The sequence below is a fragment of the Oncorhynchus keta genome, chromosome 28 (genome assembly GCF_023373465.1).
Source record: "Oncorhynchus keta strain PuntledgeMale-10-30-2019 chromosome 28, Oket_V2, whole genome shotgun sequence".
NCBI classification, from domain to species: Eukaryota; Metazoa; Chordata; class Actinopteri; order Salmoniformes; family Salmonidae; genus Oncorhynchus; species Oncorhynchus keta.
Window position 1 is genome coordinate 27,231,286 of NC_068448.1, and position 13,500 is coordinate 27,244,785.

General features: G+C 40.1%; 1 protein-coding gene across 1 annotated transcript in view; it reads right to left on the minus strand.

Annotated features, from left to right (window-relative positions):
• LOC118360931 (adherens junction-associated protein 1-like) overlaps positions 1 to 13,500 on the minus strand; it is an 80,892-nt gene that overhangs the window by 19,095 nt on the left and 48,297 nt on the right. Inside the window, exon 2 of the mRNA XM_035740506.2 lies at positions 9,435 to 10,186. Within this exon, the coding sequence (XP_035596399.1) occupies positions 9,435 to 10,182 (748 nt within the window). The 5' untranslated portion in view covers positions 10,183 to 10,186. The remainder of the gene's footprint in view (positions 1 to 9,434; positions 10,187 to 13,500) is intronic.

Below are 13,500 nucleotides of genomic sequence, written 5' to 3' on the forward strand. Positions count from 1 at the left end.
TCATTGCAGGCAATCTCAACGCTGTGCGTTACAAGGAAGACATCCTCCTCCCTCACGTGGTACCCTTCCTGCAGGCTCATCCTTACATGACCCTCCAGCCATACTGCTCGTTCTGTGCGTGATTTCCTGCAAGACAGGAATGTCAGTGTTCTGCCATGGCCAGCAAAGAGCCCGGATCTCAATCCCATTGAGCACGTCTGGGACCTGTTTGATTGGAGGGTGAGTGCTAGGGCCCTTCCCTCCAGAAATGTCTGGGGACTTGCAGGTGCCTTGGTGGAAGAGTGGGGTAACATCTCACAGCTAGAACTGGCAAATCTGGTGCAGTCCATGAGGAGGAGATGCACTGCAGTACTTAATGTTGCTGGTGGCCACACCAATATTTACACATGTTAATACAAATATTTACACATGTTAATTTTGCTGAAAATAAACGCATTTGACAGTTTCTTATTTTAATTTCTTAGTTAGGTTGGCTGTATCACAACCGGCCGTGAATGGTTGCAATTTCAGTATAATCCACCAGAAAAGACTAAACAAATAATACAACAAAAAGTATTATTATGTATCACATCCAACCGTGATTGGGAGTCCCATAGGGCGGTGCACAATTGGCCCAGCGTTACGCTCTCTCTGAAAACAGAAATAAATGTTTTGTAATTATAATGTCCTTTATTCAGATTACAATCTCTCACTTTTGTTTTTTTGAAAACAAAATAACCTACAAAATATCGTTATATATTATCAAGTTGATGGCACAGTCATATAGCCCGGCACCTACATAAAGCTGAGTAACTCACTCATTCAAGGCTTGGATCAAAATAAATAACTACCAACATTCTTTATGATATACTTTAATAAAGACATGTTTTGGTTATCTTGACCTGGACACCATGTAAAGTATTATAATAGCCCTACTGATCGGCACAACGGTCTAAGACACTGCATCACAGTGCAAGATGCGTTGCTACAGATTTGATACCCGTGCCGGCCGCCACGGCGAGACCCATATGTAATTATTGGCGGTCACGTCATTGAACAAAAAATATTCTGATATACTGTAGGCCTACCGTAGGCGACATGAGTCTCACTAGTGTTCAGTAATGTGCTGTTAAAAGTGGTGTAGGTCTTATTTATTTAAAGAGCATTTGAAGTAATAGCCTACTCGCTGTGGTCAACTATTTTAGCACCTTTTCACGCTGCTCTGAGACAAGCATGGGGACTGGTCTTGATAAATCAATGAGATTTTTTATTTTCACTGAATCTCCGTTTGGGTATTGGTTAGACTACAATTAGGGTGTGGAAATGTTATGCTCTTAGTATTGTAGCCTCATCCTTTCATCCTAACGGAAACCCTGAGGGTTTTCCATTTTTCTTGGAATAGAAACAACAATATTAATCTTATTAATTAAGCACAATTTCTTAAAATCAGTCACATATACTATGTTCTTACAAAAAAAGCTCCTAAATTATCTAGCACAGCCACTATTGAAAGCAATTAAATGCTTCTCAAAGATCCCCTCTGGTGGTCAAACTATAGCTCTAACTAGCTTTAGTGGTTACAATAGCCGATTCTTAAATAACGTGCCATATAATTCTGTGGCACCATGCAGGCTGTGCTGCAGTAAGCTGCAACTTGTAAAGGACGAACCACAGTACTATGGGGTGTTAACCAAATCAAGGACACACTTTTTCTGATCCACCAGGAAAAATTGACAGTTGTTATTTGTTTTAAACCTAAACTTAGAACATACACTCTTCAATGATAAGGTACTTTTTTGAGCTCTCCTAGATTTGCCATTGAGTAACATAAGCATGCTGGTAGTCTTTTGTTTCAAACACAGCCCTGCATCCCCACCAACACACAATTACTGTTGTTGTTTACGTAATCCAAAAACATACCATTATAAATTGCAATATGAGTCAGGTGTGCATCATTTGAAAGCTTATTCTATTGCCTACATGGCTAGCTAAGTTATAAAATATGATCTTACAGTGTTAGACTTTCAAAAGGCACTTCAGACAAACAGACTGTAACTTTGGTGCACATAGAATGGAGTCATGAGTGCGTGTTCTGCACAGTCTGAGAAAATCCAGCTGAGTAGGTCTGGATCGGGCTGGGTTCATATGAATTGAAACATCTGTACCACTAGGTCAAAGCTAAAAGTTAAGATATAGTCTACTGTAGAAGTATGGCAGTTTCCCATTTCACTATGGCATATAGTGCCTTCAGAAAGTATTCACACCAATTAACGTTTTCAACATTTTGTTGTGTAACAGCCTGAATGTAAAATGGATTAAATTGAAATTGTGTGTTACTGGTACACACAGTACCCCATAATGTCGAAGTGGAATTGTCTTTTGAGATGTTTTTGTTGTTGTTAAAAATGAAAAGCTAAAATGTCTTGAGTCACTAAGTATTCAACCCTTATGATATGGCAAGCCTAGATAAGTTAATGAATTTAAATGTGCATAATAAGTCACATACACTATTAAGTTGCATGGACTCCCTCTTAGTGCAATAATAGTGTTTAACATTATTTTTGAATGATTACCTCATCACTGTACCCCACACATTCAATTATCTGTAAGGTCCCTCAGTGGAGAATTGAATTTCAAACACAGATTCAACCACAAAGACCAGGGAGGTTTTCCAGTGCCTGCAAGGAAATAACAAAAGCATACGTTGAATATGTAATTACACTTTGGATGGTGTATCAATACACCCAGTCACCGTGAAGATACAGGCGACCTTCCTAACTCAGTTGTCGGAGAGGAAGGAAACCACTGAGGGATTTAACCAGGATGCCAATGGTGACTTTAAAACAATTAGAGTTTAATGGCTGTGATAGGAAAACACTGAGTGTTTACTAACCTAAATGACAGAGAGAAAAGAAGTAAGCCTGTACTGAATTAAAATATTCCAAAACATGCATCCTCCTTGCAACAAGGCACTAAATCAAAACTGCAAAAAATGTGGCAAACAAATTAACTTAATGTCCTGAATACAAAGCATTAGGTTTGGGCAAATCCAACACAACACATCAATAAGTACCACTCTTCATATTTTTAAGCATGGTGGTGGCTGCATCATGTTATTGGTATGCTTGTCATCAGCAAGGATTAGGGAGTTTTTTAGGATATGTTAGCAGTTGAAGTCCAAAGCAAATCAGGGGGAGAAAAATAGATTTATCTGAGAAGGACAAATCATAGCTGTTATGCTGGGAGGTAGGTGTTTAGCCTCCCCTGTCCTCAGCTTTTCTCCACAGAACAAAGGAACAGGATGCCATTTATAACCCCCCACCCTGGCCTTGGGTTGACCAATCAGAAGTCCTTGCAGTGCACCTGGGCCAATGGCCAAATAACAATAATAAGTATCCTGCTCCAGACTCAATGTACAGACCACATGGAGACCACTGAGTCCAGGACTGACATTCCACAGATTCTAAACAGGTGTTACACTGAAGACCAAGTATTTACATTGACAATTACCTATTGACCATTAGTACTCTCGTCCTCTCATCCTCTGCGTTGTGTATTTATCTTCAAAATATTCTGATAGATAAAACTAAACAGAATAGAGCTAAGCACAGGCAAAATCCTAGAGGAAAACATGGTTCACTCCGCATTCCAACAGACACTGGGAGACAAATTCATCTTTCAGCAGGACAATAATCTAAAACACAAAGCCAAATATACACTGGAGTTTCTTACCAAGATGACGTTGAATGTTCTTGAGTAGCCGAGTAACAGTTTTGACTTCAATCAGCTTGAAAATCGATAGCAAGACTTGAAAATGGCTGTCTAGCAATAATCAACAACCAACTTGACAGAGCTTGAAGGATTTGAAACATAATAATGTGCAAATATTGTACAATCCAGGTGGTCAAAGCTCTTAGAGACTTATCCAGAAACACTCACAGCTGTAATTGCTGCCAAAGGTGATTCTAACATGTATTGACTCAGGGGTGTGAATACATATGTAAATGAGATGTGTATTTCATTTTCAATAAATGTGCAAACATTTCTAAAAACATGTGTTCACTTTGTGATTATGGGGTATTCTGTGTAGATTGGTGAGAAAAACAAATATTTAATCCATTCTGAATTCAGTCTGTAACATAACAAAATGTGGAACAAGTCAAGGGGTATGAATACTTTCTGAAGGCACTGTATGTTCAATGACATCATCCTACTGTTTAGTTATGTATTGGCATTTACCACATCTGGCCAAATGTCCATAGTCTACAATGTCTTGAGATGTTTTAACACTTGTACAGTTTAGTGGTCAATATATTCCAGTGGACCCTTTGGTTGCCCTCTGCAGTGGGAATGTGATTGTATGACATTCATGTAAATTTACCCAATGGGAAAAGTCAGTTAACATAGTGCTAGGTCATGCATCATTAAACCTCACTCTGGTTTTACTGCCACCTGCATAGTCCATTAAAGAAGCAGAGCCTCTTCGTTGATTCCATTAAATGGTAAATCTAATGTGCATAGCCAGTCAACTTCATGTGTTCGCAGCATGGAGAGACCATAAAATCACACATTACTTTGTACATCAAATGGACAGTAATCGGTAACAACATTTAATATGGGATCAATATCACGTCAAATGAATTCGCAAATGTAAATCACCAATCCACAAATATAAATCACTTTCCACAAATGTAAATCACTATCCACAAATGCAATTCACTATTAACAAACAAACACCATTTGATTTGTATATGTAAATCGAGGGCCTTACGTAAAATGACTGGCATAAAGATTTGCACATAGGAGAGGTATGCACAAACATGACAGATATGGCAAACCTGCAACTCCATATTTGGAAGCACTTATGTCACCTGACTTTTGGCTGGGATTTTACGACTACAAATCGCTTCTATCATAATAACTTTTTTTCTTTGTGGGTAAACTTCTTGTCTTTTTCTTGTCGTCAAATCCCTGCCAAAAGTCAGGTGTAATAACTTCCAAATATGGAGTTGCAGGTTTGCCATATCTGTCATGTTTGTGCATATCTCTCCTATTGTGCAAATCTTTATGGCATTCATTTTACTTAAGGCCCTCGGTTTTTCTTATTTTTTAAATATTTTCTACACTGTAGAAAAAATAATGAAGACATCAAAACTATGAAATAACACATATGGAATCATGTAGTAACCATAAAAGTGTTAATCAAAACAAAATATTATTCAAAGTAGCCACCCTTTGCCTTGATGACAGTCTTGGCACACTCTTGGCATTCTATCAACCAGCTTCATGAGGTGAGAATTAATTTCAATTAACAGGTGTGCCTTGTTCAAAGTTAATTTGTGGAATTTCTTTCTTTCTTAATGCGTTTGAGCCAATTAGTTGTGTTGTGACATCTCAACATCAACTGTTCATAGGAAACCACGTGAATCAGGCCTTCATGGTCGAATTGCTGCAAAGAAACCACCATAAGAAGAGACTTGCTTGGGCCAAGAAACACAAGCAATGGGCATTAGACCGGTGGAAATCTGTCCTTTGGTCTGATGAGTCCAAATTTGAGATTTTTGGTTCCAACCACCGTGTCTTTGTGAGGCGCAGAGTAGGTGAACAGATGATATCCGTATGTGTGGTTCCCACCGTGAAACACGGAGATGGTGTGGGGTTGCTTTGCTGTGGACACTGTCAGTGATTTATTTAGAATTCAAGGCACCCTTAACAGCATGGCTACCACAGCATTCTGCCACAATACACCATCATTTTTCAACAGGACAATGACCCAACACACCTCCAGGCTGTGTAAGGGCTATTTAACCAAGAAGGAGAGTGATGGAGTGCTGTATCAGATGATCTGGCATCCACAATCACCCGATCTCAACCCAATTGAGATGGTTTGGGATGAGTTGGACCTCAGAGTGAAGGAAAAGCAGCCAACAAGTGCTCAGCATATGTGGGAACTTCTTCAAGACTGTTGGAAAAGCATTCCTCATGAAGCTGGTTGAGAGAATGATAAGAGTGTGCAAAGCTGTCATCAAGGCAAAAAGTGTCTACTTTGAAGAATATAAAATATATTTTGATTTGTTTAACACTTACTACATGATTCCATATGACTTATATCATAGTTTGATGTCTTCCCTATTATTCTACAACATAGAAAATAGTCAAAGTAAAGAAAAACCATTGACTGGTACTGTATATTTAGTTATACCATGGTACCACAAGCATGTGGTAAGAACAATTTAACAATGCTCTATCTGCAAATCACAATATATTTAACACTTTCAAAACAGTAATACAATGCCCGTATAAATGAATAGACCTATAGTGCCTATCATAAGAAATCACCCCCCTTGGATTTCTTTCACATTTTGTTGCGTTACAAAGTGGGATTGGAATGGATTTAATTGTGATTAATTGTCACTGATCTACACAAATACTCCATAATGTCAATGTGAAATGGACATTCTATGAATATTTACAAAATAAATAAATAAAATGTCTTGGTTTTTCTGTATCAGTATTCACCCCCATTGTTATGGCAAGGCTAGATAAGTTTGGGAGTAGAAATTTGCTTAACAAATCACATAATAAGTTGCATGGACTAATATAATATGAGTTACCCTTTTTGGGATAGGGGGCAGCATTTCACTTTTGGATGAATAGCGTGCCCAGAGTGAACTGCCTCCTACTCTTTCCCAGATGCTAATATATGCATATTATTATTAGTATTGTATATAAAACACTCTGAAGTTTCTAAAACTCTTTGAATGATGTCTGTGAGTATAACAGAACTCATATGGCAGGCAAAAACCTGAGAAGAAATCCAAACAGGAAGTGAGAAATCTGAGGTTGGTCGATTTTCAAACCAGTCCCTATTGAATGAGATATGGATGAAGTTGCACTTCCTAGGGCTTCCACTAGATGTCAACCGTCTTTAGAAAATGGGTTGAGGATTCTACTATAAAGGAGGGGCTCATGAGACCTCTTTGAGTCAGTGGTCTGGCAGAGTGTCTCAGGCTTGTGACGCGCGCCCCCGACAGTTTGCTCTCGTTCTAGTGCTTTTCTTCAGACAATGAAATTCTCCAGTTGGAACCTTATTGATGATTTATGTTAAAAACATCCTAAAGATTGATTCCATACATCTTTTGCCTTGTACTGGGCTGAACACGCTAACAACAAGTGGCTAAATGATGGACTTTATGGAACAAATCAGTCATTTATTGTCGAACTGGGATTCCTGGGAGTGCCTTCTGATGTAGCTCATCAAAGGTAAGTGAATATTTATAGTGTTTTTTCTAACGTCTGTTGACTCCAAAATGGTGGCTATTTCTTTGGCTGGATTGGGCTCTGAGCACCGTTCTCAGATTATGCTTTTTCCGTAAAGTCTTTTTAAAATCTGACAAAGCGGTTGCATTAAGCAGAAGTCTATCTTTAATTCTGTGAATAACATTTGAATCTTTTATCAATGTTTATTATGAGTATTTCTGCAAAATCACCGGATATTTTGGAATCAAAACATTGCTGCACATAACGCGTCAATGTAAACTGAGATTTTTGGATATAAATATGCACATTATTGAACAAAACATACATTTATTGTGTAACATGATGTCCTATGAGTGTCATCTGATGAAGATCATCAAAGGTTAGTGATTAATTGTATCTATATTTCTGCTTTTTGTGACTCCTCTCTTTGGCTGGAAAAATGACTGTGTTTTTTTTACTTGGCTATGACCTAACATAATCAAATGCTGTGCTTTCGCTGTAAAGCATTTTTTAAATCGGACACGATGGGTAGATTAACAAGATGTTTATCTTTCATTTGCTGTGTTGGACTTGTTAATGTGTGAAAGTTACATAATGATTTTTTTTTTAAATTAATTTTGCGCGCTGCCTTTTCACCTGAATGTTGTTGAGGGATTGAACACCTGCCCTAGTAAGGTTAACATGATTTTTAATGTCCATATCTGTACCCCACACATACACATACTGTAATTGTAAGGTCCCTCAGTCAAGTAGTGGATTTCAGGCACAGATTCAACCACAAAGACCAGGGAGGTTTTCCAGTGCCTCAAAAAGAAGGGCACCAATTGGTAGATTGGTTAAAAAAAAGCTGAATATCCCTTTGTGCATGGTGAAGTTATTAATTTGGCTTTGGGGGGTGTATCAATACACCCAGTCACTACAAAGATACTGGCATCCTTCCAAACTGAGTTGCATGAGGCCAATGGTGATTTTAAAAAAGTATGAGTTTAATGACTGTGATAGGATCAACAATATTGTAGTTACTCTACAATACTAATCTAAGCCTGCACATAATAAAAGTAGTTCATAACATGCATCCTGTTTGCAACAAGACACTTAAGTTATACTGCAAAAAATGTAACAAATGAATTAACCTTTTGTCCTGAATACAAATTGTTATGTTTGGGGCAAATCCAACACCACATCACTCAGTACAATTCTCCATATTTTCAAGCATGGAGGTGGCTGCATCCTGTTATGGGTATGCTTGTCGTCATCAAGGACTGAGGAGTTTTTCAGGCAAAACTGTAAAGGAAATCCTGGTTCAGTCTGCTTTCCACCAGAGATTGGGAGATGATCTTATGACAAGACTTGAAAATGACTGTCTACCAACCATCAACAACCAAGTTGACAAAGCTTGAAGATTTTAAAAAATAATAACGTGCAAATATTGCATAATCCAGGTGTGCAAAGCTCAGAGACTTACCCAAATTGACTCACAGCTGTAATCGCTGCCAAAGTGTTTCTAGCATGTGTTGACTAATGGGTGTGAATACTCAAGATATATTTGTTTTTTATTTTTTCATTTCTTTTTTTCCATTTAGAATTGTTCTAGCACTTTGACATTAAAGAATTTTGTGTAGATCGTTGACAAAAAAAGACAATTAAATCCATTTTAATCCCACAATAAAATGTTAAGAAATCTAAGGGGGTGAATACTTACGATAGGCAATGTAACTACAGAGGTATAAACATGGCATATGCCTATTCTGAAAACAAAAACTGCTGAATAAAACAAAACAGTTTGCTCTAAGTCACAGCTCCTTTAAATTCAGGGGAAAGATTAAGTGTCCTAAAGTATTAATTGGCCGATGGTTAGGGAAGATGTGCTTTGAATAGTTGAACAATTTTGAGGGCCCATCCCTCTCAATACCCTAGATATGTCAAAATAAGAACACTTACATCACTGAATGATATTTAACTTATTTTACACAAATATTCAACACATTCTTTACTTATCTGTCCCAGACAACTGCAATTCGTGCCAAAATCTTGCTTCAAACAGTTAGCAATGGGTGTATAATAACATGATGCACTCCTGCTGTCTTCCTGACTAGCCTTGACACGACAAATCCAGCTGCACTTAAAACAGGATGGAAATGCAGATGAATAACTTTCGAAATTGCATGATAGAAAACATAGGAAAGGAGTTTTACCTGGTGTGTCTCCATATGGCTTTGGTGGTTTAACAGTCTCCCCTAAACTGATGCTGGCCTTGGTGGTGCTCAGCATCCTAGGTTGTGGTGTGGTCACCACCGCAAACGTCCTCTGGGGGCTCTTGGTGGTGGTAGTGGTGGTGGTGGCCACAGTAGTGGTCAAGGCCTTGGTGGACAGCGTGGAGTTGGCTGCCGTTTTCCCCTCACCATCGTCAAAGTTGTCCTCCGTCCCTGTGGGTCCCCAGTCGATATATCCGGCCACAGTCGTGGTCCTGCCATCCTGAGATTTGTCGTCGGCGTCCCATTTCAGCTGTCTCCGAGCCCTCCGTAACAACCTCACCACATCTGTTTTGCTCCCCCTGGGAAGACCTACCGCTGCTGCCGAATCCCCCGCCTTGGTGGATGTGTATTTCAACCGGCACTCCTTACATGGCTGTCCTTTGTGTGCCAGTCTCCTGTACTTTTGACCCCTGACCTTTGGCACTGGCCCTCCCCTGCTGTCTGGAAGTGGAACGGGGTTGAGGAGCCGGTGAGCCAGAGTGCTCACAGTCCTCCAATGGAGAATGTTGGGAGTTTCCCAGAGGGGCGCAGAGTGGGGCCGGGGGCGAGGCACAGGTTTGGGGATGAGCTTGATCCCCAGGCCCTGACTGAGGGGGCTACACAGGGAGAAATCCAAGGTGAGGTGGGTCATGGCCAGGAGGATCCACACCTGACGCCCAAGACAGCTCCCCGTCCGTAGAGCAGACATCGGACTGGGGAGAAAAGGAGAGGCCATTTTAGACATGGCGTCGGTGCACATTTTAAACCAAAAGGCATAGTAGTAGTTTTGTAGATGAAGGGTTGGTTTCCCAGACATGCAATAAGCATAATCCTAGACTAAAAAGCACATTAGGCCTAATCTAGGACTAAAATCCAGACATATCTGAATTTTCCTCTCAGGCAAAATTCTGCTCTCTGACTAACTAAACTCTGGCAAATTGAGCACCTGAAATGGCAAAGGTCAGACACTAAAAAAATGGTTTAATACATTTTCAAAGATTAAGGCTTTAAAATAATGCTCTGTGCTGTCAAATGCAGCAAGGATTTATCCTTTATTTTACAGGTTTAGTTCTTCAATCCAGTCATGATTAACTGTAAAAAAAAAAATAATAATTAAGATTTAAAAAAAGGTCAGGTCTAGTTTAGCTGATCATAATATTCAGCATAGAATGTCATCTTGATTCCCGAGGGGCAATTAGATTATGCTGCGAAATAGCACTGAAGGGTGTCATATAATATAAAGTCAGAATTAGACATGGCTTGATGTATGATTTTGAATATGAAAATTTAAAGGTAGACTCAGAGACACGACATCAGCATGCACAGCGGGGCCACTTCCTGTTTATAATATATCAACAACAACAGACTTCAAATCTGTCAAACCTGCCACCATTGGCATGTCTCAAAAGAGGGCTCAGTGGTAGTATTGGCAGATTAAATGTTTTTGCTCTTATTGATATCTATAAACAGGACATCACCCCAATACTACATTTAACATTGGAAGGAATACATTCTTTATCACTTTAGTCATCATTAACCTCATCATTAAAACTCTCAAACAAACATTTAAACACCTGTTAAATGTTACCCTGTTTCCAAATCCTCCACTGATTGATATCTATAAACAGGACCCTGTCCCATAAGCACTGACATGTGAAGTTCATAAGAGAACATCAAATTTGGTGTCAAATGAAAGCTAAGAGTCTATACTTAAGAAAAGGCATACAGTGCCTTGCGAAAGTATTCGGCCCCCTTGAACTTTGCGACCTTTTGCCACATTTTAGGCTTCAAACATAAAGATATAAAACTGTATTTTTTTGTGAAGAATCAACAACAAGTGGGACACAATCATGAAGTGGAACGACATTTATTGGATATTTCAAACTTCTTTAACAAATCAAAAACTGAAAAATTGGGCGTGCAAAATTATTCTTCTTGTTTTAGTTCCTGTCTGTAGGCAGGGATCAACAAAATGGAGCCGTGGTCAGCTTTTCCGAAAGGGGGGCGGGGCAGGGCCTTATATGCGTCGCGGAAGTTAGAGTAACAATGATCCAAGGTTTTTCCACCCCTGGTTGCGCAATCGATATGCTGATAAAATTTAGGGAGTCTTGTTTTCAGATTAGCCTCGTTAAAATCCCCAGCTACAATGAATGCAGCCTCCGGATAAATGGTTTCCAGTTTGCAAAGAGTTAAATAAAGTTTGTTCAGAGCCATCGATGTGTCTGCTTGGGGGGGGGGGATATATACAGCTGTGATTATAATCGAAGAGAATTCTCTTGGTAGATAATGCGGTCTACATTTGATTGTGAGGAATTCTAAATCAGGTGAACAGAAGGATTTGAGTTCCTGTATGTTTCTTTCATCACACCATGTCTCGTTAGCCATACGGCATATGCCTCCGCCCCTCTTCTTACCAGAAAGATGTTTGTTTCTGTCGGCGCGATGCGTGGAGAAACCCGTTGGCTGCACCGCCTCGGATAGCGTCTCTCCAGTGAGCCATGTTTCCGTGAGGCTATGATTACGCTCCCGGATACGGGATTGCTCGACGCAAGAAGTTAAACAACTGTGTTGCTTTAGCAGTATGCTTAGGGTCATTGTCCTGCTAGAAGGTGAACCTCCATCCCAGTCTCAAATCTCTGGAAGACTGAAACAGGTTTCCCTCAACAATTTCCCTGTATTTAGCGCCATCCATCATTCCTTCAATTCTGACCAGTTTCCCAGTCTCTGCCGATGAAAAACCATTGTTTGGTGTCCTCGGGGTGAGGAGGGGTGTTGGGTTTGCGCCAGACATAGCATTTTCCTTGATGGCCAAAAAGCAAAATTGTTGTCTCATCTGACAAGAGTAGCTTCTTCAAAATGTTTGGGGAGTCTCCCACATGCCTTTTGGCGAACACCAAGCATGTTTGCTTCTTTTTTCCTGGACACTCTTCTGTAAAGCCCAGCTCTGTGGAGTGTACGGCTGAAGTGGTCCTATGGACAGATACTCCAATCTCCGCTGTGGAGCTTTGCAGCTCCTTCAGGGTTATCTTTGGTCTCTTTGTTGCCTCTCTGATTAATTCCCTCCTTGTCTGGTCCGTGAGTTTTGGTAGGTGGCCCTCTCTTGGCAGGTTTGTTGTGGTGCCATATTCTTTCCATTTTTTAATAATGGATTTAATGGTGCTCCGTGGGATGTTCAAAGATATTTTTTTATAACCCAACCCTGATCTGTACTTCTCCACAACTTTGTCCCTGACCTGTTTGGATAGCTCCTTGGTCTTCATAGTGCCGCTTGCTTGGTGGTGCCCCTTGCTTACTGGTGTTGCAGTCTGGGGCCTTTCAGAACAGGTATATATACTGAGATCATGTGACAGATTATGTGACACTTAGATTGCACACAGGTGGACTATTTAACAAATGATTTCAATTCTGAAGGTAATTTGTTGCACCAGATCTTATTTAGGGCCCAAATCCATGCTTTTGTCACTTCTAGGTTAGTCTACTGCAATGCTCTACTTTCCGGCTACCCGGATGAAGCACTAAATAAACTTCAGTTAGTGCTAAATACGGCTGCTAGAATCCTGACTCGAACCAAAAAATGTGATCATATTACTCCAGTGCTAGCCTCCCTACACTGGCTTCCTGTCAAAGCAAGGGCTGATTTCAAGGTTTTACTGCTAACCTACAAAGCATTATATGGGCTTGCTCCTACCTATCTCTCTGATTTGGTCCTGCCGTACATACCTACACGTACGCTACTGTCACAAGACGCAGGCCTGCTAATTGTCCCTAGAATTTCTAAGCAAACACCTGGAGGCAGGGCTTTCTCCTATAGAGCTCCATTTTTATGGAACGGTCTGCCTACCCATGTCAGAGACGCAAACTCGGTCTCAACCTTTCAGTCTTTACTGAAGACTCATCTCTTCAGTGGGTTATATGATTGAGTGTAGTCTGACCCAGGAGTGGGATAGGTGAACCGAAAGGCTCTGGAGCAACGAACCGCCCTTGCTGTCTCTGCCTGGCCGGTTCCCCTCTTTCCACTGGGATTCTC